The 25,976-nt window shown below is 37.8% G+C and overlaps 2 protein-coding genes across 5 annotated transcripts in view; both read right to left on the bottom strand.

Moving 5' to 3' along the window:
- MKI67 (marker of proliferation Ki-67) overlaps window positions 1-12,218 on the bottom strand; it is a 39,515-nt gene extending 27,297 nt beyond the window's left edge. The window contains 7 exon segments of the mRNA XM_067533432.1: window positions 692-937; window positions 2,733-2,802; window positions 6,004-6,073; window positions 7,755-7,870; window positions 7,957-8,038; window positions 9,300-9,412; window positions 11,775-12,218. Coding sequence (XP_067389533.1) covers window positions 692-937; window positions 2,733-2,802; window positions 6,004-6,073; window positions 7,755-7,870; window positions 7,957-8,038; window positions 9,300-9,412; window positions 11,775-12,218 — 1,141 coding nt within the window.
- Window positions 12,219-16,421: 4,203 nt separating this feature from the next.
- The window catches only part of PTPRE (protein tyrosine phosphatase receptor type E), a 223,733-nt gene continuing 214,178 nt past the window's right edge, over window positions 16,422-25,976 (bottom strand). For all 4 annotated transcript variants that reach the window (XM_067533350.1, XM_067533349.1, XM_067533352.1 and 1 more), the window contains 2 exons: window positions 21,976-22,111; window positions 16,422-19,926 (listed from right to left, as the gene is read on the bottom strand). In XM_067533350.1, coding sequence (XP_067389451.1) covers window positions 19,852-19,926; window positions 21,976-22,111 — 211 coding nt within the window. In that variant the 3' untranslated portion in view covers window positions 16,422-19,851. The remainder of the gene's footprint in view (window positions 19,927-21,975; window positions 22,112-25,976) is intronic.

The raw sequence follows: 25,976 nt of genomic DNA, 5'->3' as shown, positions 1-25,976 counted from the left end.
CTGAGTTATAAAGCCAGAAGGAATGAAGTAGGGAGGATATCTGGTTAAAAGAATAACTAATTAAAAAAAGGGGAAATTTCCAAAAAGAAGGCTTCTGCAGATGGTTTTAAATAAGACAATCTATTTTAAAAAGAGCCAACATGGACCTTCCCAACCCACATACCAATGTTATCTCAAAAATTAGGGCCTATGTGAATCCAGAGACAAAGGAAAAATTGTTGGTCAGCAAGAAAGAGGGGGATGAGATAGGGAGGGAAAAGGAGATTGTAAATCTCATCTGGATTAAGACTGGAAATAAGAGTGAACTGTCTCAAACTGGTGTTTAGCTGAAATCTGCAATTGGCAAAGACATCACTTGTTTGTTAAAAGGTATAAAAAAGTAAATTGAAAGGGTTCATTGCTAATACCTGCTGATCATGTTGTCAAAATACATGAGTCTAAGTACCCCTGGGTTTAGCCCACTTGATTAAATGTTTATTAATGTTTTGTTAATCTTTGGATGTAGTAAATTGCTTTATATTTAGGCTTTTTAGGTCTTTATAAAATCCAATTTGGCCTTTGGATTTAATAAAGAAATCTATGATTAAATTAGTATTCTTCTAATATCCTGCATAAATAATAAAAATTCCTACAGACTCCAACATTATATCACCATACTCTTTTTTTATATATATATATATATATATATCACCTGTTTGTCGTGGCATAGATATCTCTTTGTTGCCATCTTGCTGTGTTTTCACATCACTGTCATGTTTTAACAATTCATAAAGTTTGCTAAAAGGAGACATTTCATTTTCTCTTCTGTTAGATTTAGCTGTTCTGTATGCTGATTTAGGTGTTGCATGCTTGGCTGGTACAGCTCTTGAAATATCTTCCTCATTGCTTTGTTTGTCATTCTCACCAAAATGTTGTCCTTCGCGTTCTCCGTTCTTATCTATATAGTAAAAAAAAGGATAAAAAGACCCATATATACATATTTATTTTAAAACTGGAGGACTGTTATAAAATGGGTAGAAAAACAGATTCTCTCCGTGGACAAGATTTGCTCTTTTGAACAAAGAAGCAGCAACACCAATCAGGGTTACGCTAGGATAAAATATCAGTACTAAAACTTTGCCCACAAGTCAAGCTCTGTTCACAATCCCATTTGAATTTTTCTAATACTTTCATCAGTAGTTAAATTTTTTATGCTGATATTTAAATTGTATTTAGACTTCGGTGTTTGCCCCACATTGAGATACCGTAGTTCATACCTCAGAGATATTGTCTTTCTTCAGAATCAATAACTGTATCACTGTGGTTCACAAACAGGTCTCTTAGGGTTTTGTCTACATTAGACAGGTCAATGGGTGGTAATTTCAATGGCTAAAACGCCAAATAAGTTTATTTAAAATGGTACAGAACTACCACGATAACTTAAGCAATTTTGCCTGGCATCTACATTGATACTGTGATGCATTGATTGTGGCAACTGTCAGTCAGGTCCTTTCCCTTGTCTCATTATTGCTTGATGCCAGCATGGATGGCTGCTGACAAATGCTGGTACACCTTGACTTTCCCTGCTGTGATTGGACAAGTTTCTCAAAGCACAGAAAGATGATGGTGCAGGATCTCTCAGAGGACCAAGCTGCATAAGAGCTTTTCTATCAAATATTTTTTGGAAAAAAATCAGATCTTAACTGAGCTCTATGCAGAATGTATCACATTATTTGCATGGGGTAGGCAGATTGTGGATAAAGTGACCCCTAGTCTGTGCACTATGAAAAAGTGATGAGATGGGATACTTCAGGAGAGACTTGCATTATGGGTCAGTAGTCTGAAGACCTTATAGTGTTAGCATGAGAGTGGGATTGTCCACAATAGACACTTAATCTATTGCGTTAACACCAGTTGAGACTTATTCCTACTTGATACTGGGATAACTTGCATTGACTGACCCTCTCTGAAAAACCTATTGTAGTAGATCTGTGTGGCAGAATAGGCATTTCCCACTGACTGAATACACCAGTCAATTGATCATAGTGTAGACAAAGCCTCCATTTCTCCATCCACTGGAGATCTACTGCTTGTGAGAGAGTGGCAATATTAGCACGGTTGGTGCACTGGCATTTTTAATCACTGTATTCTCTAGACCTGCCCAGGGTTAAATACTAGGGTGGAAGCCCCACAGCATCTCTACATTTGTACTATCCAAGTGGAGCTGCACTGGTGGGAGCAGAACAGTGGGAGAATTTAAGAAAAAGCCTAGAGTACACAGACACATATGGGCTAGAATGTGCAGTTCTACTCTAAAAAGCAACAATAAATGGCATCTTCTGAATAAATGGATCTGTTTCCTGTGTGCGTCCAAAAGTTGTACTTTACATGCTATCGTAACATTTTTAAAAAATTTTCTCTTCCTAATAGCACTCCAGAGCAGATAACAACATTTGCTGTGGAGGGTAATCTGATTCTTTTCTATCTCAGACATCAAGTGAATTAGTGAAATTTTAATCGCAGTGGTTAATTTCACCTCAATTATACTTATGCAATGCCACTGAAAGGCAGAATTTGGTCTGCAGAATCTAATTATCTATTAGGTAACAGTAAAAATAAAAAATTCAACTGAGGTAACAGGTTGATTTGTAAAATGAATCTTTTACTATTTCCCATCTTTTTGCAAGCATGCTAAGAAGAAAACGTGACTGTATATTATTGAAAAAAGCAAACTAAATGAAACAACTACCAACCAGAGATCTGAGGACTTTTAGATCTTGGGCTTTGTAATTCCACTTCTGGCACCTGCTGAACATGAAGAACCTGTAAATTTACAAAGTGTTATGGTAGAGCGACATATTTGATCACAAATACAGTTTTATACTCTATATTTTCAGAAGAATTTGTGCCTCTCTTCATAACCAAGACCAATTTTAATTGAGCAACAGGCTTACAAAACAAATTTAATCCATGCATTATATGAAATTGTACAGTATTTGAAGTTGGAGTTGGTCACATAGGTTACTACTTGAGTAAAAATCTGAGCCTCTTGAAGACAGTTTTATAGTTTGTCTTATTTTTTAAATGCAGTCATTAATTCCAAAAGAATCTGTAGCCTAAGCATGCATTACTCTAAATTCTGATAATTGAATAGAACTGAGATGATATGCTTATTAGACTTCAGGGCAACCTTCTCATCCATATGATTAGATGCCAGGATTGTCTATGTAAAGCCTATAATGTCTCTTGAGTTAGTGTGAAGTAATGAAAACAACTGCAAGCATGATAGAGTTCTTTGTTTAGAATATCACCAGGTTCAATCATCACTGGCATTTGTGGTCTGTTACCATCTAGTTTAAATTCTCAGTGATTTTGACTTTATTAATTACACCTGTGTGACAGCACAGGCTTGCAGCTACAGTGGGCGTGTACCTATGTGATGCTAAAGTCCCAAACCATTGTGATATCAGATGTAAAAATCACCACCCTTGTTCCATAGCAAATCTGCATGCAACTATTTCATTAGTTCTATGTAGGATACTGCACAGATGATGGATTACTTGGCCCAACTGCCACACTTATGTGATAATATGGGCTTTCATCTACTAATTTAAATATAAGAATTGCAGCCTATATAAGTGTTTCAATGTTCATGATCATTGGCTGATGATTAACAAAACCTGTTAGTCATGAAGATAAAATTTACAAAGTTATGCTTTGATTGATCTTTAGAGGGACTTCAACATTACTTTAATGTAATGGGCATATGGAATAACAATCACAGATTATTTTCTAAAAAAGGCTGTGCACAGTCTTGAGGACAAACTCCTTTAGACTGTCACTGGCCAAGAGGATCAAGAGCCACATCATTAACAACACTGCATTACTCATCTACTGCTATTCAGAATAAGATCCTATTGGAAGCAGGAACACTAGAAATATTTTGATGCAGGGACTTACAGCTATGGCTATGTCTACACTGCAGCACTAATTCGAATGAGCTTAATTCGAATTACAGAAAGCGATTTATAGAAAGCGCTGCAGACTGTCCACACTATAGTGTTTGTGCTGGTTTCCTGCGTCCACACTGGCCAGTCTTAATTCGAATTAGAAAGCAGTGCAATGTGGGAAGCTATCCCACAGTGCAACTAACCATAGAGGCTGTTGTGACGAGTGTCATCATCCCAGGATGCAGCGCTGCTTCCCCCACCCCCAAACAAACAGGAAAAGGATTTTCATGCTGTTTTTTCACTCCCCCGATCCCCATTGCTGCAGGCACATGGAGCCAGCTGAACTATGCTCTCATTTTGACCGTGACAAATACATCGCAGCTTATCCTGGATTACTTTAGAACTGTATGCTGTTCGCCTTTTATGCTCCCCCCACCACCCTCTGTATATTGCTTGCCTTTGATTTTTCCCTTCATCAAACGAACCCCCCCATCTGTATGCTGTTTGCCTTTTATGCTTCCCCCACCACCCCTGTATATTGCTTGCCTTTGATTTTGATTCTACAATGTCTGTAGAATGTAAGATAAATAACAATGGAGTCAGTTAGTACATTAATAAAGTGATACAAATGTTTCCATTTCACTGATGAAAAGCATGATATAATGTATCCACATGTAGCACTGCAAATAAACTCTTAAGAAAGTATCAATTTCCATGATTGGCCACTGAAACAATGTAGCAAAGAATTTCCTCTCACTGCTGGCATGTAAAATGCATTCACCTCGCGGGGAGGGGGGGGTGGGTGGTGAAATCTTTCAAAGGGACAAACTTTAAAGGGCTAAACTTTCAAAGGGACAAACTGCAAAGGGCTTGCTGGGCAGTTAAAACGCATTCACCACGCGTGGAGGGAGGTGGTGAAATCTTTCAAACCCTTAAAGACACAAACTGCAAAGGGCTTGTTGTGTGTGTGGGGGGGTGATCGCAGCTTGGATTTTAAACCCATTCACGGCAGGAAATGAAGATTTAAATCTTCCCAGGGCTGCTTTGGGGGAGGGTACTGAAATGGGGCATCATGGGATACAGTCTGGAGGCCAATTAATTCGAATTAAGTCCCATTGCGTCCACACTCACACTAATGCGAATTAACTGATGCGCTTCAGGCGCTAATCCACTTGCAGAGGTGGTTTTATTAATTCAATTTTAAAAGCTCCTTAATTCGAATTAACAATGCACAAGTGTAGATGCGGGAGTAATTAATTTAAATTAAGGGACTTTAATTCGAATTAAGCCACCAGTGTAGACCAGGCCTATGATTTACTCCTGTAATTCTTTAAAATGTAAAAGTTAAGATATAAGGATCTCAAATGTCAATACTAGGTACCGCTGCATCCTATCCTCTCTTAAAAGATCCAAACTGTTTTTAAAAAATAATCCTTAGTTCTGCTGCTAACAGCTTAGAACAGGGGTGTCAAACTCACTCGTGGTGGGCCAAATTCACATAATGTACCCTTCACGGAGGCCATACAATACCCGCCGCTGAAAAATTCAGGCTATTTTCCATTTTCGGCGGCGTAGCATGGGCCCTTTTTGGCAGTGGGATTTCGCGGGGGACCCTGTTGCCAATTTAAAACATTTCTGCGGAGGATGATATTGCCGCTTTAAGACTCTCTTAAAGTGGGCACTCTCTTAAAGGGGCAATGCCACACGCAGATAAACTTTCGGCGGCAGCACGACTCACGCGGGCCACATCAAAAAGGTTCGCGGGCCAAATGCGGCCCGTCGGCCGTATGTTTGACACCCCTGGCTTAGAGTATTCAGCAGTATCAATATTTAACTTTAAAACTGACACCATCCGATATGAATAAGTAAATAGTAAGAAAACAATATTTCTCAAATCAGGTTTCTTCACAGCTTCAATCACTAGGTTAGTCTGTGGTGCCAGAAGGGTGCTTTCTAAGTAATCCTACCAAGCTAATAGGGAGGATAAGATAAATCACCAAACCAATACTAATATGACATAACAGATGACACCATGCACGTGTTCAGCAAATGTATTCAGTAGTCTTTAAATTACCTGCAGGGTTTCATTTTTTGGCGTTCTAGAAAGTCTCTTTCTTGGAGTTGACTGAGGAGGATATTCAAATCTGCAAAAAATTGAATAGAATAAAACAACAGCTTTGCTAATATCACATTTATGATAGCTAATTGTAAAACTTACATAAACATTGTAGTAACTGTCCCTTTCCAGCAATAACACTGTTATTTAACTGATTATAAATTGCACTAGGGCAGAAGTTCTCAAACTGGGGGATGTGGACACAGAATGTATTCTGGAAGGACGTGAGAAGCTTTATGAGGGAAGGTTGGGGGTGGGGGGAGGAGGGAGAAGAACCTTACTGCGCACATTTTACCCACAGCAATGAATAACTAGCAAAGTAATTCCTCCAGACATATCAGGTCCTCAGATGGTACTGTGTATTTTAACAGATTTCTGTTAAGCTTGCATAGCATTATACAAAGTTGTTGCCATCTGTATGTTAATCCATTTGCTACAACACAGTGTGCACATTTCATTGTAAGCATCTACCAGAATCGCAGTTTTCCTTTTGCTCTTATTACAATAGATCATTGGCTCTCTTTGAATCAATGCCTTACTGATACTGAGTGAGAGTTGCATGTTTTTTTTTCCAGTATATGTACTTGTGTGGTAGGAGAGGGTGTGTAAATTACTATAGACACAGAGGGGGCACAATCAAATAGTTTGAGAACCACTGCACTAGGGCATAGTTGTGAATTTTTCTCCAAAAAGTTAATTGTGATAATTAAGCCTCCAAATCTACTCTGTGAGTTCAACTATCAAAAGCATGTGAAAGTTCATAAGATGTCACAATAACCTATAACAACAATTGTTGATGGGAAAAGGCATAAAAAGGAGACAGAAAGACTGATTTAATCCAAACAAAAACGCCTACTGATATAACTCAAGGACTGAGTTAAGATCATGCTTGGTAAACAAGAGAAATGTGAACAAGAAATCAGTGAACCAAAATTGGTGCATCAGAAACTAGACCTAATTGTTGGACGAAATAAAGCTATTTGGACGAAGAAAAGCTATTTCACCCATCACTCCCTTTTGGGGTTCTTAAAGAAACTTTGGGGAAAAATTGGCTACTGGAGCAAGCTTCACCATCATGGTTGCCACACCCACTATCTCCTGAGACCCCAGGCCTTCATCGTCCTTAATTAGTAGTCTACATTTCAAATGTTTCAACTGTTTTTCCTTCTTTTCTTCATCTTAATAAAAGGTTAAAGGGATTTTTAAGGGTGTGTTTGCCATGGTACTAAGAGGGCTGAAGCCTCTCTATACTGAACCCCAAACCTTATTTAACACTGTTTAATGTTAGACAGTGACTGGACTACATTAACACCTTTGACCTTTTAGCCCATATATTCCATCTAAATTAATACAACACGTCTAACCTTGGGAGAAAGTCAAACCAGAATATCAAGGTAATACCGTCATGAATAGCTTATTGGTAAATAGTTTAAAAGTGACAGAATGTTTTAACAGCCTGGCTTTCTGCTCGTACTGTGCAAAAACTCTGTAAGGAAATATGAAGCTTGAAATTAGATTAAGATTTATTTTAAGGAGTAAGAAGAAAATGTTTCAACCTTAGATAAAAGGGGAAAAAGATACCCTCTTTGGTTCTGATCCCACAATAAGAGGTGGATAGGTGGATTCCTATGTCCTCATGGAGCACCACTGAAATCAATGGAACTCCTTTCAGATGTAAGGGTCTGCTTGTCTCCTTCATTGCTACTGACCTGAAAGAACGATCAACAATAGTGAACACATCTCCATGCTTCAGATGTGCAGGTTGCTGAAAACTGTTACCGTTCAATTGCGTTGGATTTACAGCACTTAAATTAATCAAGATTGCCTACAAAGGAAACAAAAATAGCTAGTTCAGTAACCTGAATAGATGCAATGATGGAATATAATGCAATTAAAAACAAAACAACCTACCTCCTTGTTCTCATTGACTTCAATTTTACAATGTTCTTTTGAGACTTGAGGCAGCTGTATGCGGATATCGCACTCTGTTTTCCTTTGGTTGAAGAGCACAACTTTAGTTTTAAGCAAACAATTAAGAGAACAGAAAAACTTTATTTTAGGGTACATCTACACTGACAGCGGCAAAGTCGCCACTGTCAGACTGACATCTCTGGATCGATTGAGTGTCAGTGAAGACCCGCTCAATCGATCCAGAAGTCAACACGTAAAACCACCCCCTCAAGTGGCGTAGCGCTGTGTCGACGCGAACACGGTTCCCGTCGGCGCAGTGCAGTGAAGAAGCCGCGCAGAAGAGAAGCACAGCAGTAGACAGGAGTTATGCAAGCTACGCAGAGTAGTTTGCATAATTCTCGTCAACTGTTGCCGAATCGCCAGGTAAGTGTAGACTGGGCCTTAGAGAATTTGCTTCTGTGCTATGTACCTGATCATTTAATACTGGCAAAAATGTTATGATGCTGTCTGAAAATGCAATATAAAAATATTTAAAGTCAGTACAAACTCTAAGAAAACCTAAAGCAAAATTTAAACTAAATACATACTATCAAAAATTGCAGCTTCTTAAATTAGACTATTTCCTATAAGACTTTACATGTCAAAATAAAATTGAACACTCTGACACTGGCATGTCCAGACTGGCACATTACACCTATGTCTCATTAGCTTCTTGATACTTCAACAAAAGGGTGATGGTGATGGGGGAAAGTCACGTGTAGTCTGACAAAAGCTAAGAACTAGTTGGACATAGATCCACCAGTTGCACATGTAGAGACAATTTTGGGAAAATTTTTCACCACTGCAAAAGAACTGTTGCAGCTCCACTATTGCTAGCAACAGTGGAAAGTTTCCAAAAATCAGAGAGAAACAAAAATCACTAGGTTACAGAAGATTTCTCTCTTCCACAAACCTTGCTTTTCAATCAAATATTGACCTATTCCCTCTCACTAAGCGTCCATCTCCTGCTGGCCAACCATGAGTCCATTTGGGACTTTTCTTCCCCACAAGATCTCTGTTAATGTTGCATCCTCCAGATTCCCCTTTACTACAGAGTGAAACTGAGACAAGTAACTATGTTGGACAGTGAGGGTGGAAATTCAATTATTTGTTCTGGAAATTAGTTTGAGCTTTTCCCCCTCCATTAAACATTCTCTCATCGCTTACAAATATTAAAACATTTATTTGTATTAAACAGCAAATGTTCAATTATAAAATAAAGAAAAATATAACACTAATAAGAACAATATGTTAAATGTTCTCTTGATGTACATAAATACATTCCTAACATTGCCAATTCTTACCTTCCAAATAAACAAGAACTTGCAGTGAGTGGGAAATGGAGTCCATCAGTCCCATTCCGTTTGATAACAACAATTTTCCCAAAGAGTGGCATCTTTGAAACTGGGAGTCTTACCTGTAAAGGAATGTCAAATTTACTATCCCAAATAAAGCTCTACATATTTATGAACATAATTTATATAACCAAGGTACTGCTGTTCAAAAGACACATTCTCTACAATTTACATGCAGAAGGATCCCAAAGCTTTTTCACTCAAACAGGTTTGTGGGAACTGTTAAATGATACCTAGTAACAATATACAATAGGTTAGGACAGAAGGTGAAAGCCAGCATATGTTCATAGTGACACTTGACTTGTGTTTGGCTGGAGGAGTAACTGTATCAGGTTAATGGAAAGAGTTTCTTATCTATGTTTACATATTTTTGGTATCTAAGTATCACAGCATTTCCATAACCGAATGCTATAAAAAGGGACAATATAAACTATATTGATCTAAATGAATGTGACTTAAAAGTTCTTTCAAATACAAAACCTGCCCTGACTATCCTTAATGTTTTTATGATTATAAGTTTTCCTATGTGCTGAAATGTTTTTCTCTCTCTAATGCTGTGTGAGTTTCATTCAAACAGGGGGAAACGACTATACAAAAAAGGAAATCATTTGAATTGACACAAAATGTGTAATATGTACAAAGAAAAATTCAAATACAAACAAAAATACAATTATTTTCTTCAATTGATTCTCTTCAATATAAATGTAAGATGTTACTCACAACAGGGAACAAATTTTTATAGAAAAGCATGATTTTTTTAAATTGACTGTATCTGTATAAAGATGCATGTATTAAAAAAGCAGCCCTGACAAATCTCAATCATTCAGAAAAGAATGACTCCCTAATTTGAGATTAGTTTTAAGACAACTTTAAGCATTAAAATTCACAGGACATTCGGGTTAAAATTTGCAGGTAAACATAATTAAGGGATAATTTGAAAAATCACATTTTCTATTTATGAAGTTTACTCTCACTGTTCCCCTATATAGCCAGTCTACACTGTTGAAAAGATAGGAATAGAAACCCCTCTTTATAACTGTTTAATTAACATTATTGGTCATGCTATTTAAAGGATAAATTCATTATTTAAAAAAAATTCAAGTGTCCCTTTAACAAGTGTCCCCTATATTACAAAACAACCTTTTATTTTTCACACTACCTACACTTTTTTTGTATTTCCCTTCTCACAAGGGTAATTCATGCATCAGCACAAGACTACAATATTAGAATTGAAAACAAGGAATGGAATCAGTTAAAGGTACTCATCTTTTGTAATTTTTTGTAAACATGAATTTCTATTGATCTCATTTTATGTAATGTTGTTTTTAAAGTTTCCAAGTATTGTGCCAAAATTGACAATGTCCCTTTAACAGAATCTTCATTTTTGTGCAGTGGCATTTAAATGAGACGTCTTAAACATTTCTTAGACAAATTGTCCCCCATTTTGAAGATTCAAGCCACATGCAAGCATAAAATAAAATGGCACACCAACAGGTTTCTAAACTAATTCATCATTTGCAAAGAAATGCTCTCAGAGGATTTTAGGAGACATCTTGATGCTCACATGTAGTTAAGAAACAAAAACAGGACACCAGGAGGAGGGATTATATATCAACCACTCAGACAGAGCTGGTCACACCGAGACATCTGTAGAACCAATTGGAGAACCACCTCCAGAAAATGACAAATCAGCCTGGGCTCTGCTTGAAATGACTGTCAGTGTCAAGACGGAGAGACATTGAAAGTTACAATAATAACCACTGCCTCAGCCACCTACAAAAAGCCACCACAACACGCACATGCCCCATGCCATTTAGATCCCCTCCCCAGAAAACTCCACCACCCTTCCACACCGCTCCCCGGGGGCACCTACACCCCCCTCCCCCAAATCAATACAGCCCAGCCTCGCCCCTTGTGCTCCACTATTCCCATCCCAGAGTCAGACACAACCAAGAAACAACGTAAACAAGCCATTTGTTCCGCTCCCTCACACACCGGTCAGTCCTCCCCCGAAACACCCCGGCCGGCTCCCAGGTCCCCACTAGACAGACGCAGTTACCGGCCTGGGGGTTCCCCCTCGGGACCCGCCGCGGCGAGCGCCGCACTGTCAGCATCGCTTCACAACGCGGGTGAGGAGAACAGCTCCTACCTGTCCGATTTCCCCGCACTCGCGGTCCGCTCAGACGGATCTCGCCGCCAGCAGGGCCACGTTCAGCCCGGTCCCTTCATCGAGTCGCCGCCGACTGTCTGCGCGCGCGCGCGGGCTCTCGGCTGCTGTATTCACCCGCCGTCACCCCACTGCTACCGGCGGAGTCGGACAGGTACGAATACCGTATTACTCCGCCCCCCGTATCCCTTTACCAATCGCCATACAAAACAAACCCCAGGGGCCCCCCACAATACTTGCCTGCTTCGTTCATTTACCTGCTGACAGAAGTCACCCTTTCCGAGCCGCAGAAATTCCGACCGCTGGGGCAGACATCCCTCCCCCAGGACTATTTTCTTTCCTTCCTGCGCGGGTGGGGCGGAGAGATACAGGAACTATGATGATCGGGAATTGAAAACCCCCATTCGAAAAGGCGCGCGAAACGCTCCGAGTGGTAGAAGCAGGACCACGTGACAGAAAAAGGAGCCAATGGGAAACGCGCTGGGGCTGTTTAATTTCAAACTGGCGGCGGGCGGACAGCGCGCGAGACTCGGCGGTGGTACGGTAGATAAGTAACAAGCGGGGTGGGAAACGGACGGATTCCGGGGGAGCGGCAGCGCCGAGCGCATCACCGCCAGCCCCACCCATGACCGTTTCAAACGCTGCCCAGAAAGTGGTTCCCTCGAAAACTGAGCGGTCTGGTGCTCCTGGCGACCTGTCATCCCTCTTCATCGCCCACTGCCTCCCTCCATCGCCCGGGCGCTCCCCAACCTGCCGCTCTGTCCCGCTGCCTAGTTTCCCTTAGCCTTCTCCCCCACCCTACGTCGGCCTTAACAAGTCTCCCAGGGTGCCAAAGCCTGGCTTAGTCCGTCAGGCCTGAGGCACTGGAGTGTAACATTGGATATTAGAGCACTGACATTTCTCAGCTGAAAGAGAGAGACGCACGGGGGCAAACCAGCACATAAAGGGGGATCCATGCAAGGGCATCCCTTCACACCAGAGCAGTGCCCCTGGGTTAACTTTTTTTAATGGTTTATATATAGTTTGTTTGCAGGTTTACATTCTAATGGGGATGTATGTGTGTGACTCATTTTGTGCCTGTTCTGTGTGATTTTTTTTAAATCTACGTTTTACATTGTATGCTTTTTTGGTTTAATTTGGTGTGTTATTTAAGGTGTGTGTGACAAGTGCCATGATAGTGACCTATGCCTGTATTTGTGCAAAAATACCGTGGCAAGTGCATAGCCATTTTTTAAAGCCCTGAGAGCCAAAACTCAGAATAGCAAATATTGACTAATTTTCAGAAGAGGACCTGACTATTCTGTCAAAACATGGAGTAAAGTGAGTGAGCTGAGCAAGAGGAAAATGTAACTTAAAAAAAAAATGGCCACCACTTTGGATTTCTAACTAAAGTTTACTCTAAACTATCATTAATTACTATTTTTGAGAAGCTTTAAACTCAAAACTAACTATATTACTGTTCATGCCTAAACATCATGATACTGTCACCATTTCTGTTTTTCTGATTAAAGCAAGCAAAATCTTCACCATTTTTCTCCCTCTGCCCATTTTTCAGCTGTGTGGGTAAATGCTGCGTCTAGTGCTGGTCTTGCATTAACTATAGCAGCTTAAATATCTCTTGTCTGAGCCCCCTTCTCATTGGGTGATATACTCATTTATCTACCCAATGCTTATACATTTAGTAAGTTCATTAGATGTTTGGTTTTGTCCAGTATTGGCTCAAGGCTCCCCCTGAGACTGAGCAGAAAACTCTTCTTACTGGCACAATTCCTCACCATCCCTGATTCTCACCTAGGCTACACTTTCTTGTGCACCATCATGGTTACTTATGGATTATATATATTTCAGCTGCCTAAAGGCAGATCCTCGATGGCTTGGCAGACATTAGGTGCAATGCTGTAGGTTAGCAACCAGGAAGCCCTCCACATGGTAACCACTGAGGCCATCACCCTGGCTGAAGTGTCTGCAATGTCAAAGGCAGATTGCAGGGACATCTTGGCCACCAAGCAGCCTTCCTTGACAAAAGCCTGAAATTCCTCCCATGGGGCCTCGCTCTGCTGGTCCATGAACTTGGACATAGCTGTCCAATTAAGGAAGTCATATTTATATGCAAGGCCTGTTGATTAGCGATTCACATCTGTAGGGACAAGGATGTGTGGATTTTCCTGCTCATAACGTCCAATCACTTGGAGTCTTTGTCTTTGGGGGCGGGGGGAATTGAATCTGCTGTGGTGGGCCCTGTTGTTCATCACCGTCACTACCAGGGAATTCGGGGTCAGGTGTGACTAGAACCCCTCAAATCCCTGAATTGAAACAGTAGTGCTTTTCCATGCACGTAGCCACTAGTGGTACCAAGGCTGACGTATTCCAAAGGGTTTTGGACAGTTTGAGGAGCATGTTGTTTAGGGGGAGGGCAACTTTCCTGGGGCAGATAGCTGTAAAATGCCCACCAATTTGTGTGTGTTCTCCTGCAGGAACTCCACCTGGCTGCTCAAGGACATGGCCACATGGTGCAAGAGGTCTTGATATGCCTTAAAGTCCTCTGGTATTGAAGTGGAGGATGAATCTGGTAGTACAGCCTCATCCGAAGATGAGGATGAGGCTCTTACTTGAGCTAAAGTTGGATCTTGTTCCAGGTATGAGGCACCTGGACAAGAGGGCTCTGGAGGCTCCGCAAAGAAGACCACTTGATGTCTGAGCCTACAGCTGATCTGTGGACACAGCTGCAGCTGTAGTGGGTGATTTAGCCTTTGAATGAGACAAAGTTTCGCAGTCGATGACTCTTCTACCTCTTCAGAGAGGCACCTGCTCCTAACTGAAGCAGCTGCACTTTTGGAGCCTGAGTGATCATCAGCCCAATGAAGGTCTCAGTACTGGGGCTACATGGTCTGTTTTAGCTGGTGCTGCTTGAGGAGAAGGTCCCAGGTCACCTGAGTCCTTTTCTTAAACAATCTGCAGATTGAATAATGCTCTTTGAGGTGGGCTTCACCAAGACAGAACAGGCACTACATGTGGGTTTTCCTGTTAGGGATCGCTCTCCCACACAAAGGACAATGTGTGAACCCTGGTGAGGGCATCACCAGGGGCAAAAACTACTAGAGCTTACCTAACACTAACTGCTAACTAACACTAAATACTAACTATATACAGTAAAAAACAAGGCTATGACTGATTGCGAGGTAGTGAGATTACAATCACAGAGAGCTCTGATTACTCCACAGTCTGTAAGAAGAAACAGGGGGCTGGGATCAGGGCCACGGCACCTCATATAGCCAAAGGAGGAGCCACAGCCATGAGGTGCAAGCATTGCCCCTCTATGGGTGCTGCTAGGTGAAAGTCCTGGGCTCCAGTACGCTGTGAGCATACACACACCTAAGTTGAATACAAGTCAACTTGAAGAAAAACTATATATCATATAGTTCAGGTCATCATTCTTCCCATAATTAATTCCATCTCATTGGAGGAGCTCCCCATAAACATCTGCAAAACTAAAGCATTATCCTCCTTCAAAACCCTCCTCTTCTGTGATGCTTACAAAAAAGTTGACTATAGCTAGGTCGCTGGTGTGCTGAGACCACAGCCTATCATGCTGACCTATACTGTCTCATTGTTTCCTTGTGCTTTCTCTTGTGTCTGTATCCATCTGTTGTCCCTTGTCTTATTCTTCATATGTAAGCTCCTTGGGGCAGGGCATGTCTTTTTGTTTTGTATTTGTACAGTGTCTAGCACAATGAGGTCCTGATCCAGGACTAGGCATTCTAGGCACTTTGGTAATGCATAATAAATAATTAATGAAAAACTGGAAGCTACAGAATCCTAACCTTAAGTATTAGCTAAGTCTAGTGCTTTCAGTTTCAGTCCCATTGTAGAGTTTCAGCAACAGCTTTCAGATTCTGCAGGAGGCTGAAAGGTTGGGCTTTCTCCTGAGAGAAATTAACAGGTTAAACAATTTGGTTCTACTCACTTTCAGCAAAAACATAAGAAAATGTTGGTTTCAGCAGAAACTGAAGGTTTTCTGATCCTCGGGCTTCCTAAGGAAAATAATTTTAATATAACTGTTAATAGTAATAAAAACAATAATTATTTATAGAGATGGAGGATTGAAAAGAAGGGTAGTGAGGAAGTTTAGTGTTTCTGTGACATGAATGAAGATGATTGTCCACATGTCATGGCCAAAGGGTGTATGGCATGTAAGTGGTTCTATCTTTAGAAGTTTTCATATTTTAATGAAGTTCATTCACTAATCTGTCTGATGTTGAGTAGCATCCCTTCAGATTAAGTCATAGGTTGGATATAAGGAAATGTGTTTTTTACATTGTGCCAGATTAGTTTCCAAGCTTCCTCTTCCTGTGAGATACCACATTTTTCATTCCTTTTAACTACTGTTAATATTGGCTTGAAAATGTGGGCATCCATTCACATTGTAGACAAACTTGTTGAGTGGGAGTTGGTATATTCAGGAGTCTGTCTGAACATGGTTATACATGGAATAAAAGTCTTGAGTCAGGAATATTGCAAGTAATCCTGACCCCACAAAAGACAATGGGTCGCTATTGACTTCAATCAGGCCAGGATTTTACCCATTGAGTTTATTTTGGGAGAGGACCACAATGGGACTATTTGAATCAGTAAGGGCTACTTCACTGGGACTATTCACATTAGTAGGGGTTTGCAGGACTGGGCCCTAAATTGCAATACTGATTTACTGACCTTTGTATGCATAATGCTTCAGTTATGACTTTAGTAAGAATATTACTCAGTCTGAAAGAATTACAGATTAAAAGTACTGGAAAATAATTTAGCTAGGTAATGTATTTTTAACTCCTTCAGAATACTTAGTCTAAATGAAGACACAGTACATGAATTAAATTAAGAGATTTAAAGAAAGAAAAACAGGCTGAAAATAAAAATGAAGCTTTGTTCTTGCGTCAGAATGTATTAGATCTTGCAATTTGCATATACAAATAATTCAGCAACATTCACTGGCATTATAAACACAGCAAGATCAAATTATAAATGTAATAAAAGAAAATATCAATTGCTGAAACTGTATAATACATACATACATTATAAAGATTTGACAACTTAAATACAATTTGTTACACAGAAAAGTTTCAGTAATTTTACAGTAAAAATGATACCAGGGAAATGAAAACATTTCAAAATATTGAGAACACAGGTGGGTCAGGCTCATTTTAAAAGTTTAAAAAACCGATACATAAAAATATAAAAAAGACTGGTAATTACAGTATGCATTCTTCATTAAGACCCCAATTCAGCAAAGCACTTAAGTGTATGTTTCAGAAGCATAGAAGCCAATGGGACTTTAGCACATGTTTAAGTGCTTTGCTGAATAGAGATGGACTTAAAGAATATACTTAAATGCTTTGATGAATTGGGGCCATATGTAACACATGAAAATAGACAGCAATGTAAGTCACATGGTGACCAATAACGCATATAGATCAGAATGTACATTTTCTAATCACTATTTGGCATTTTAATGCAATTCCATGCAACAGAGAAAATTTAAAAAGAGATAACCCTTCTATATATTTATTAGACTGGTATATTAAATACAACAGCCTTATCTGACTAAAAACAAGAATTGGAAAACAAGCTTTCTAAATTATAATAAGCAAATGTCATTGCTTAGCCATATTTCTCACTTCTGAAATATTTTATGGGTACTTCTGTTATCTTCGATGTCTTTATATTAAAGACAACAGGAATGTCTTGCCATTTTGGTTAATTTTAATAATAGTATCTGTTTAGTATTTGATACTTCCTGCATCAGGAAGCTAACTTACTGTCATGTCTTGCAGTCATTAATCAGAGAGCTGAGTCCTAAACCTGCAAAAGGATCTGTTAGAGTGGACTCTTCTAAACACACAGAGTGCGCCACTGAAGTCAATATGACTATGCTGGTGTAGAGATCTGAGATCTGGCAGATCTTCAGGATAACTTAATAATCTAACAAGGTTGTGTTCTTCTCTAATGTGAGTTCCATTGCAGGAGGCAATTGTTAGGTAATATCAAGACAAATCTACCAAGCATTTGAACACAGCCAGATCTTAAGGGCTGTCCAAGGAGCACAACAGAATACAGAGAAAATGTGAAACAAAAAATGTAGACTGAATATTAAGAAAAAATGACAACAGTGAGATCTTCTTAGACTGTAGAATACACTCCCAAGGGAAATGATGTAAGCTTAATTGTGTACTTAAAACTAGACTAAACCATTTGAAATTTGTTGGGACTAATTCTATAATGACTCAGGGATGAAATTATAAAGTTTCTCATCATCATCATCAAATTTAGTATCTTACTTACATGTTCCCTATGCTACAAGTATTTATACTGACCACCTTAGTGTATTGGCCTTTTGTAACTGCGTTTATTTGATGTCTTTTAATATTTATTTTTATATTTATATTTTCACAACATGCCAGAATTGAAAGCTTATTTAACATTCTTATCTTCAGTCAAATAAAAATTTTTGCATTATGAATTTATCCATTAACATCAAACTGTTTAGTCTTGCAACAAATTGTCTTAGTTAAGTGCATAATTTACTGTACAAATAAATATACAGCAGTGCATTACTGGGAAGACAACAAGCAGTAAATGGCAGTATACAAAACAGTGTGCTTAAAGACTTTTAATTTGAACCCTTTTCAATTCATTATGTAATAAAAGGAGAGGTATGAACACCTGTTACTCTTTGCATTATTAAAAGAATAACTAACTTTTATTTATTTCCAGATATTATAAATGAACATGGGATAAATAGTGCAAAAACTAGAATGAAGAAATCAGTTTAGGTTTGCTTATTTTTAAATAAGGCTTTTATGTTTGCATTCAAAAATCAACCAATTAAACAGAACTTTTGCATATTAGATATGAATATAAATTAAATTAAATATTTTCATATTTATTTGTGCTTATTAATTTTATATAGCTTTTTAAAGGATGAGAAAGATATTTTTTAAATAGTCAACATTCAGATGTGCTCTGTGTCTTGTATTTTCCAAACCCCAAATCCTGTTGAGACTATGAAAGATTTCATTCTATATATACACACATGCACACACATATATATCCCCTTTTTGATTAGGGAAATATTTGCTTTTTAACTATGGAGATGTTATTTTAAGAATATATGTTTTAAAAGAGCTTTTTCCTATCAACAGTTTTTACTGTTGATACCAGTGGGAATTCAATATTAAAATGTTTTTTCAAAAAATGTAAAAAGTTGCTTTTATATTCCGGTAAAGCAGAGAGTCTCAATCTCTCTCTCTATATATATATACACATATATTATACATATTATATTAAGCTCTAGGTCTGTTTGTGGAAACAGAAACAAAGCCTCTTGAAAGAGTTGACAGAAGCTCAGGTGCAGCAAAAATATTTGCAGCACAATTTAATCTTCTGACATGCAAAAGATTTTCAGTATAGTGATAAACTGACTCATATTACAACATTGTGTATTTCAGCAAGGAACAGTTAGAAAAAAAATATATTAGATTTAACAAAAAAAGCAAAATAAAAACTTTCAAGACTACATTTAAATCAAATAATTTATTAAACTCTGTATTTACATTGAATTATTTCTAACTGGCAGGTTTTCTTGAAATAGAGCTGCCCACAATATACTGACTATAAAAAGCATGGCTGTTAAAGTTTGGTTTCAAGTTGTTTGAGCGTATGTTATTACACTCAGGGCCAGATTCTGATATCCTTCCTCACATTGAATAGCACATTGAATAGCAGGAACAGTCTCATTGACTTCATTGGGACTATTTGTAGAGTGAGGTGCTACTGAAGATGAGTAAAGGTATCAGAAATCGGGTGCCTAATAAACATTACTGCTCGTGAAATCAATTATTTGTTATTGACTTCAGTGAGGGAAGGATTAGGGCCAAAATAATAATTTAGCTTTAAACATATTCACTATGATTCATTATATAATATAAAATCAAAAATAGATTTGTAAAATTTAGGGGATGCTAAACTTGGGAAATAAAATTAATATTGATCAATATTTTAATTTACTGGAAAATGGAAAGAATGAAATAAAACCAAGATTTGGTTAAAAATGTATATAACATCCAACAACATATACAATGATATATTGGACAAACATTTATTATAATTAGCTTTTAAAAGATATTTATATTTGAGTCATTTATAATTTTATACAGAAAATGTGACTTTTAAAGCAAACCACAGGCATTTACAGTAGGAATTATAATGGAAAATATGATATAAATTAACATGATTTACAAATATTTATACAGACTATTAAATTAAAAAATAAGGCAGGAAGTTTTATTTGAAATTAGCATAATCAGAAAATATATCAATGAAATCTTGTACCACTTTGTAGCAGAATTCATACTGTTCCTAAAAAAATAAAAAAGAGACGTTCAAATTTACTTAGATTGTACATTATGATTAAGTTAGAATAATCATGTTTAGGTAAATCTAACAAAGTGCAACATGTTCTAAGTTGGACAACCACAAGTTTATAACAAAACAAATAGTCTACCCATGTGGATACTAATTTTTGTATTTCTGCTCTTTGAGCGAGAGGTTTTTATGTTCAGTTTTATTAGCTTGCAAGTTTCATGGTTTTTATTAACTGATGCTATTTTTATATAACTGAGCCTGATAGTAGCTTCAGGGAGGATGATGGAACAGGAACTGGGAGGTTGAAAGTAGAGGAGACCCACAAGAGGCTCTCTCTACACTTAGTACACATCCACAATATGAAGGAACTTGCAAACCACTGAGCCCAAGCCTGCTAAATGCAAAATATATCCGGTGAGGTGCAAAGCACCCTCAACTCCCATCGATGTCAAGCTATGGGGTGCTCAGCACCTTCCTGAACTAGGTTCATAGTGCCTTTCGTGTCAAACAACCTCAAAGCACTTTACAAACTCTCTATGCATATGTATGATTATGACTATTAAACATTTATATTGTAGTAGTACCTAGATGCCACGTGTGGTCCCGTTGAGTCTCTGTTCCAAAGAACTAACATTATGAATACTCTTTCTCATATTTTTACACCTTCGCCACCCACACATACCCACTCCCATCTATACATGAAATGTGCACCTCCTCCCCTAATTATAAATGAAATGCAGTCACTTCTGGGTAACAGCATAGAGCCACACTATATATTTTCCTCTTGCTCTCCCCAGTGATAACACTGATCTCATCTTCCAAGATCATAGACTCCTAATACAATGTTCCCCAAACTTTTGAAAGCTGAGTCCCACTCCAGAAAAATGAAACCAATCTTCCCATTCCCCCCTTGCAATGCTGCCATATATCATTAAAGGCCTATCCATCTTAAATATATAATCTTCCACTATCCCCTGGCTAGTTCTTCATCCCTCCATGGGAGGGACATTCCACACTTTTGCAAACACTGGTGTGAATCTTCATAAAATGATACTTTGTCTTTGTTCCTATACCACGAGGTAGTTAATGTTGACAGTAGTAAAGTATCAACACTGGTATCTGAGTTCACTCCATTTAAATGAATGGCAGAGTTCACAGCTGAGAACTACTGTTTTGGGCTCTCTGCAGACTCAGGCAGACATCTCTGCATTGGTTACACTCAAGTCATGTTTTGAAGGTTTTCTCCGCAACCATAATAGTGCTTAAACCATAGGCCTCTAGGACCCCTGAAGATATAGGCTCTATTCCTGGCTCTGTCACAGAGTCCCTGTGTGATCTTGGACAAGTCATTTAACCTTTCTGTACCTCAGTTTCCCTACCTGTAAAATGAAGAAAACAAAATCTACCTCAGAAAAGTGTTTTGAGAGTACTGTTTGTAAAGCACTTTGAGACTGTTGAATGGAAAGTGCTAGAAATGCAATGTATTATTATTTATGAAAGTTCATTGCTCTCCAGGATTCTGTGCTTGATGCTTGTTGAAAAACTGCCTTCAGATGTTCATAACTCTTAAATAAATATATCCTAAATTCTTCTAACATGTCAAAGGCACTTCTCAGTGAAGACTAACTGCAAGTTAATTTGATGTATTTAAACTAAGTCACTTTTAAGATAAAATTATCAACATTTTATTTAAAAAAGAACTAATATATGTGTTTTTTTAATTATCGCATAACTCAAGAATTTCCCATGGATTTAAAACATTTTTTTCCCACAACCTCCCCTCTGCCTACCCCCCCTCAAAACAAAAACAAAAACAGCAGTTGGCTAACAAAAACAGCAAGTTTTAACCCCAAATATTTTTAGAAAGCCTATTACAAAATAATAAAATATAAGTTTATAATGAAACACTTCTTTCAACCTTAAGTATATAGTTGTTAAAAGTAGTCCTATAATACTATATTTATTGCAGCTAATTCTCTTCCCACAAGAACATTTACAAAATTTACATTATTTGACAAAGATTCTTATTGTTAAATATCATACCAGTGTTTGCACCATATGTGGCCTTTGCATTCTTAAGCTCTTCACAGCTTGAAATACATCTAAGAGCCCTTCAGCCTTTACTCGTTCCAGAATATTGCTGAGTGCTATAAATGTACCTGTTCTTCCAGCTCCAGCACTGCAAGACAACATATTTCTTTTGCTTAACAAAATGTTAGGACATACGCATCCAAATTACAATAATGAGCAACAAAGATACTTTGCACAATAATTAAAGCAGAATATCCAAATACTGTTATTAGCAGACTAAAAGCCTCTTGCTTACTAAGTTTATTCTCATCATTTGCATGGGATAATTTTCCATGTTATAATCAAGAATTAATAAAAATTAATTTTCAACCAGACCAGTTCTGATGAAGGCCTGTATAGGCAAACACATACATGTTTCTTTATACAAGTCAGTAATTCCATAGAAGTCAAATGCACTACATGTGCATAAAATTGAGCACATGTATACATGTTTGTAGAACTGGGGTCATAATCCTGAAGATTTGTAACTGTTTCTAACCTGTATTTGTCTCCAAACCAACTGAGATTTATGTGTCACTACTATTACGGTTTTATTTTTAAACACACAGAAGTGGTTTGGGCAAATTCTTTGTTGTTTATGAAAGTGAAAACTTGTCAATAGCTGAATCCGGATATAGTACACATACGCACAGCGCAACCATCCCTGCATACCCCTGCCAATGCAACCAATTCCTGGCTTTTTGCTCCTTATTATTCTAGCTATGCATCTCTCTTGCTCAGCGACTGCTAATTGTTTCAAATGATGTCATATGATAGGACTGGTTGGTACTTGTGTTTTTTATCCTTCCTGATCATTTGTCTAAGAGTGGGTAAGACTTCTTATTTGATTGTTCAAAAGAAATTGTGGTTGTCCCAATTGTCAGTCTCTGGTCTTATTGAAATAAAATTGAAATTAAATATTGCTGCCGCTGTGACTGTCTAAAGGCTTTCCCCTGCATTGTTCTTCTTTTGTTCTGGACTACTTTACCGGGTTTCTCATTTTTATTGTCTTGGTTTTAGTGTGTTTGACTCATAGTTTGTTTTATAGATTAAGATTTTTTCCTCAATTTAATACAAGTTAAAATGTTACTGCCACTACTAGTCTGAAACTATTAATCAAAAATAAAAAGTCTAATTCCTAAGTAATATTATGGACAAAATCCATCTCATTTGTAATCGAGCTCTCATCATGCAGAATAGCATTAGTTTAATTCATATCTAGTGCTGCCTGCAGTTGCTGTTGAATGAACAACATGACTATGTTCACCTTCTACTTCTACAGTGACATTTCCCTTGTCTTTCAAATTTCTGCAGCTAGTTAGATGCTTGCTAACATTATTAGAGAAAATAAAATAGGGTAGCGCTACTTTCACTGCCATTTGACTAATGACTGTTTGACCAATGTCAAAGACGAGTTTACATTTTAACTCTTAATTTCACTTTGGTAAATAGTAAGCAGTTACAACTAGAAGGGGCCAAGTAACAGTGATTAGGAACTGCAAGGTACACAGCCAGGATGGAGGAATAGTCAATAAAACCTGGATGATTGTGGGAATTTGTGATGAGGCTAAATGGAAGACAGAAAAGATTAGTTCATGTCCATACACCAAGAATAAATACAAAATAATGTATTAAGTTTGAATTTTTAACATCTTATTCATAAGCAAGATGAATGGTAATCACCATCAGCAGTCATTGCTTTTACTTTATTTCCATCAAATAAGAAATCTTTCTGATGAGCACATCCTTATGAAAAGATTATGTACAAATGCATGTATCCTCAGCTGGATACATTAAAACCTGGTAGGAGGAAAAAGTGAACAGGTAAAATGTATTAGTGGTGCAATTCCCTATAGACAACTACTTTTATCAGATTAAAGACAGCTGCAAAATCTAAAAAGGTTCAGATTTATTTGTAATTAGCCAGTCTCTAGAAAAACTGTCTCAATAAATCCATAATTGCAGGAAGATGAAAAAAATGCTATCATAATATAAGAGTATGAAATACTTTGTAAACCTGTACATAGAAATAGTTAAATATGTTCCTCATTCTCGTCTAAATAGGCCCAAAAAAAAAAAAAAAAAAAAAAAAGGGAAGTATCCCCTTTTACTCTGCCCCATACGTGTCCTCTCTGGCCCAAACTTGGAAACATTTTTGGGCAAAATTCTGCCAGAGCCACACGTTTGTGTCTGAAAAATAATTTAAGTGTGATTGCATGTAGGTTCAACTTCCCTTAGAAACACAAAAAACAATCTGTGTTGTATGATTTACGGTACAATACTATCCCCTTCATACTTGTTCTTCCCTCTTTTTCTCAGCAACCCCTGACTGAATCTAAAGAGTTTAAAAGAAAAAAATCTTTCAGGGTGATGGCCTCTTTCAATATGCTTCACAGAATAATATTGTTTCTTGAAGGATGGAAGAATCAAAGACAAATGAAAATATGAAGGGGCAAACTGAAGCGACTATAGAAAAAATCCATTGCGGGGCATCCTTACACTCCACTATAGCCTATAAGAGAATGCCACTGCAGGGAAGAAGAAATGAAGAGGAGAAAAATTCAGGCAGCTATAGACAGGAAGAGACCAAGAGGAGAGAGCAACTTCAGAGACGCTAGGGAAGACAAGGAAAATAGAATTTAAAAACTGTCTTGGGGCAACACTTTTAGTAAAACCCTTAAGTATTATGTAGTTTGATTTTTTATTATATATTACAATTATTGTGGTCACTCCTTTCCACTCTTAAATCTTCTGTAAATAGTTTGAGGAAAATAAATAGTTATTTGTTCTTCTGAAAGCAGGTAATATTTAATTTAAATAGAAATACTCAAATAATACAATATCATTTGTTTTATTACATCATTGTTTTATTTAAATGTGGAAAGCCAAAATGATCCATGACCTAACTCCATTAATTCACTGGGCCGGTGATGTATTTGGCCCAGTACCTTGGGCAATGAATCCTCGGCATCTCACCCTAATACAGAATATTACACAAAATATAAAGTAAGAGTTTAAAAGTAATGGACATGTCTCTTTAACTGTTAGCCAATGACCAATACAGAAGTATTTCTGCTTTAGAGATCTTTACATTATTTTTGGTATCATATGGACTATAAACAAACAAAAGCAACAGATACAGAGTAAATGTGAATGCTGGAAATTCATGGTATATTTGTACGAGATACAATGGGCCAAATCCCACACACCTCGCTCTAGCAAAACACCTACTGACTTCAATGGGACGTGTACCTGAGCAAGGAGTGCAGGAACAGTCACATCCATTCTTATTCACGCAAACTCCAAGGATTTAGTCCTGGGATATGAGCAATTTCCAGCAGGAAATCTGGAATAATCTAGTAAAATTATGCTAAATTATTTGAATTCGTTTTAGATTTTCTAATGTTTATCTTAGAAGGGTGTGTTGGCTGTATGTCTATTTGTACCAGCTAAGTCATTAAGCTCTTCTTCAAATACACATTTCAGCCCAAGGAAATTTAACTATATCACTGTTATTTTGTTTTAAAATGTTATTTATAAATTCTTGTCAAAGAAAAAAAATTTAATCATTCCAGATACATATAATAAATTTATTTATGAGCTGTAAAGAGATAACAAGAGGTTTTAGTGTTCCCTCTCTGGGCTATTTGCCAAGAGATGTTTGGTTCCCAAACTCAGTAGATCTGGAATCCATACACACATGTATGAATACACACACAACTATTTGCTTAGCAGCCCTATGAATCTGCACTTGGTCCAGAGCCCCCTTTTCCAGTGTCTTTGGCTGTGAAGCTGTGCTGTCAGACGTTTTGATACCATATCCGTCCTTTGGAAAAGGCGTGTTCAATATTGTGGAAGGGAAAAGCAGGTGGATTAATGCTGATAAGATCTGCATTAACTTACTTGCAAAAATCCCAAGGTATCATAGAGCTTTCAACCACTGGTCTTGCCCCCTATGCAGCCATTTGAAGGAG

Source organism: Emydura macquarii, unplaced genomic scaffold, assembly GCF_026122565.2.
Source record: "Emydura macquarii macquarii isolate MOO-44397 ecotype Brisbane River unplaced genomic scaffold, CSIRO-AGI_Emac_v2 contig_3343, whole genome shotgun sequence".
Taxonomy (NCBI): Eukaryota; Metazoa; Chordata; order Testudines; family Chelidae; genus Emydura; species Emydura macquarii.
Note: the sequence above shows the minus strand (reverse complement) of the source record. Positions and strands in the feature narration are given on the sequence as shown.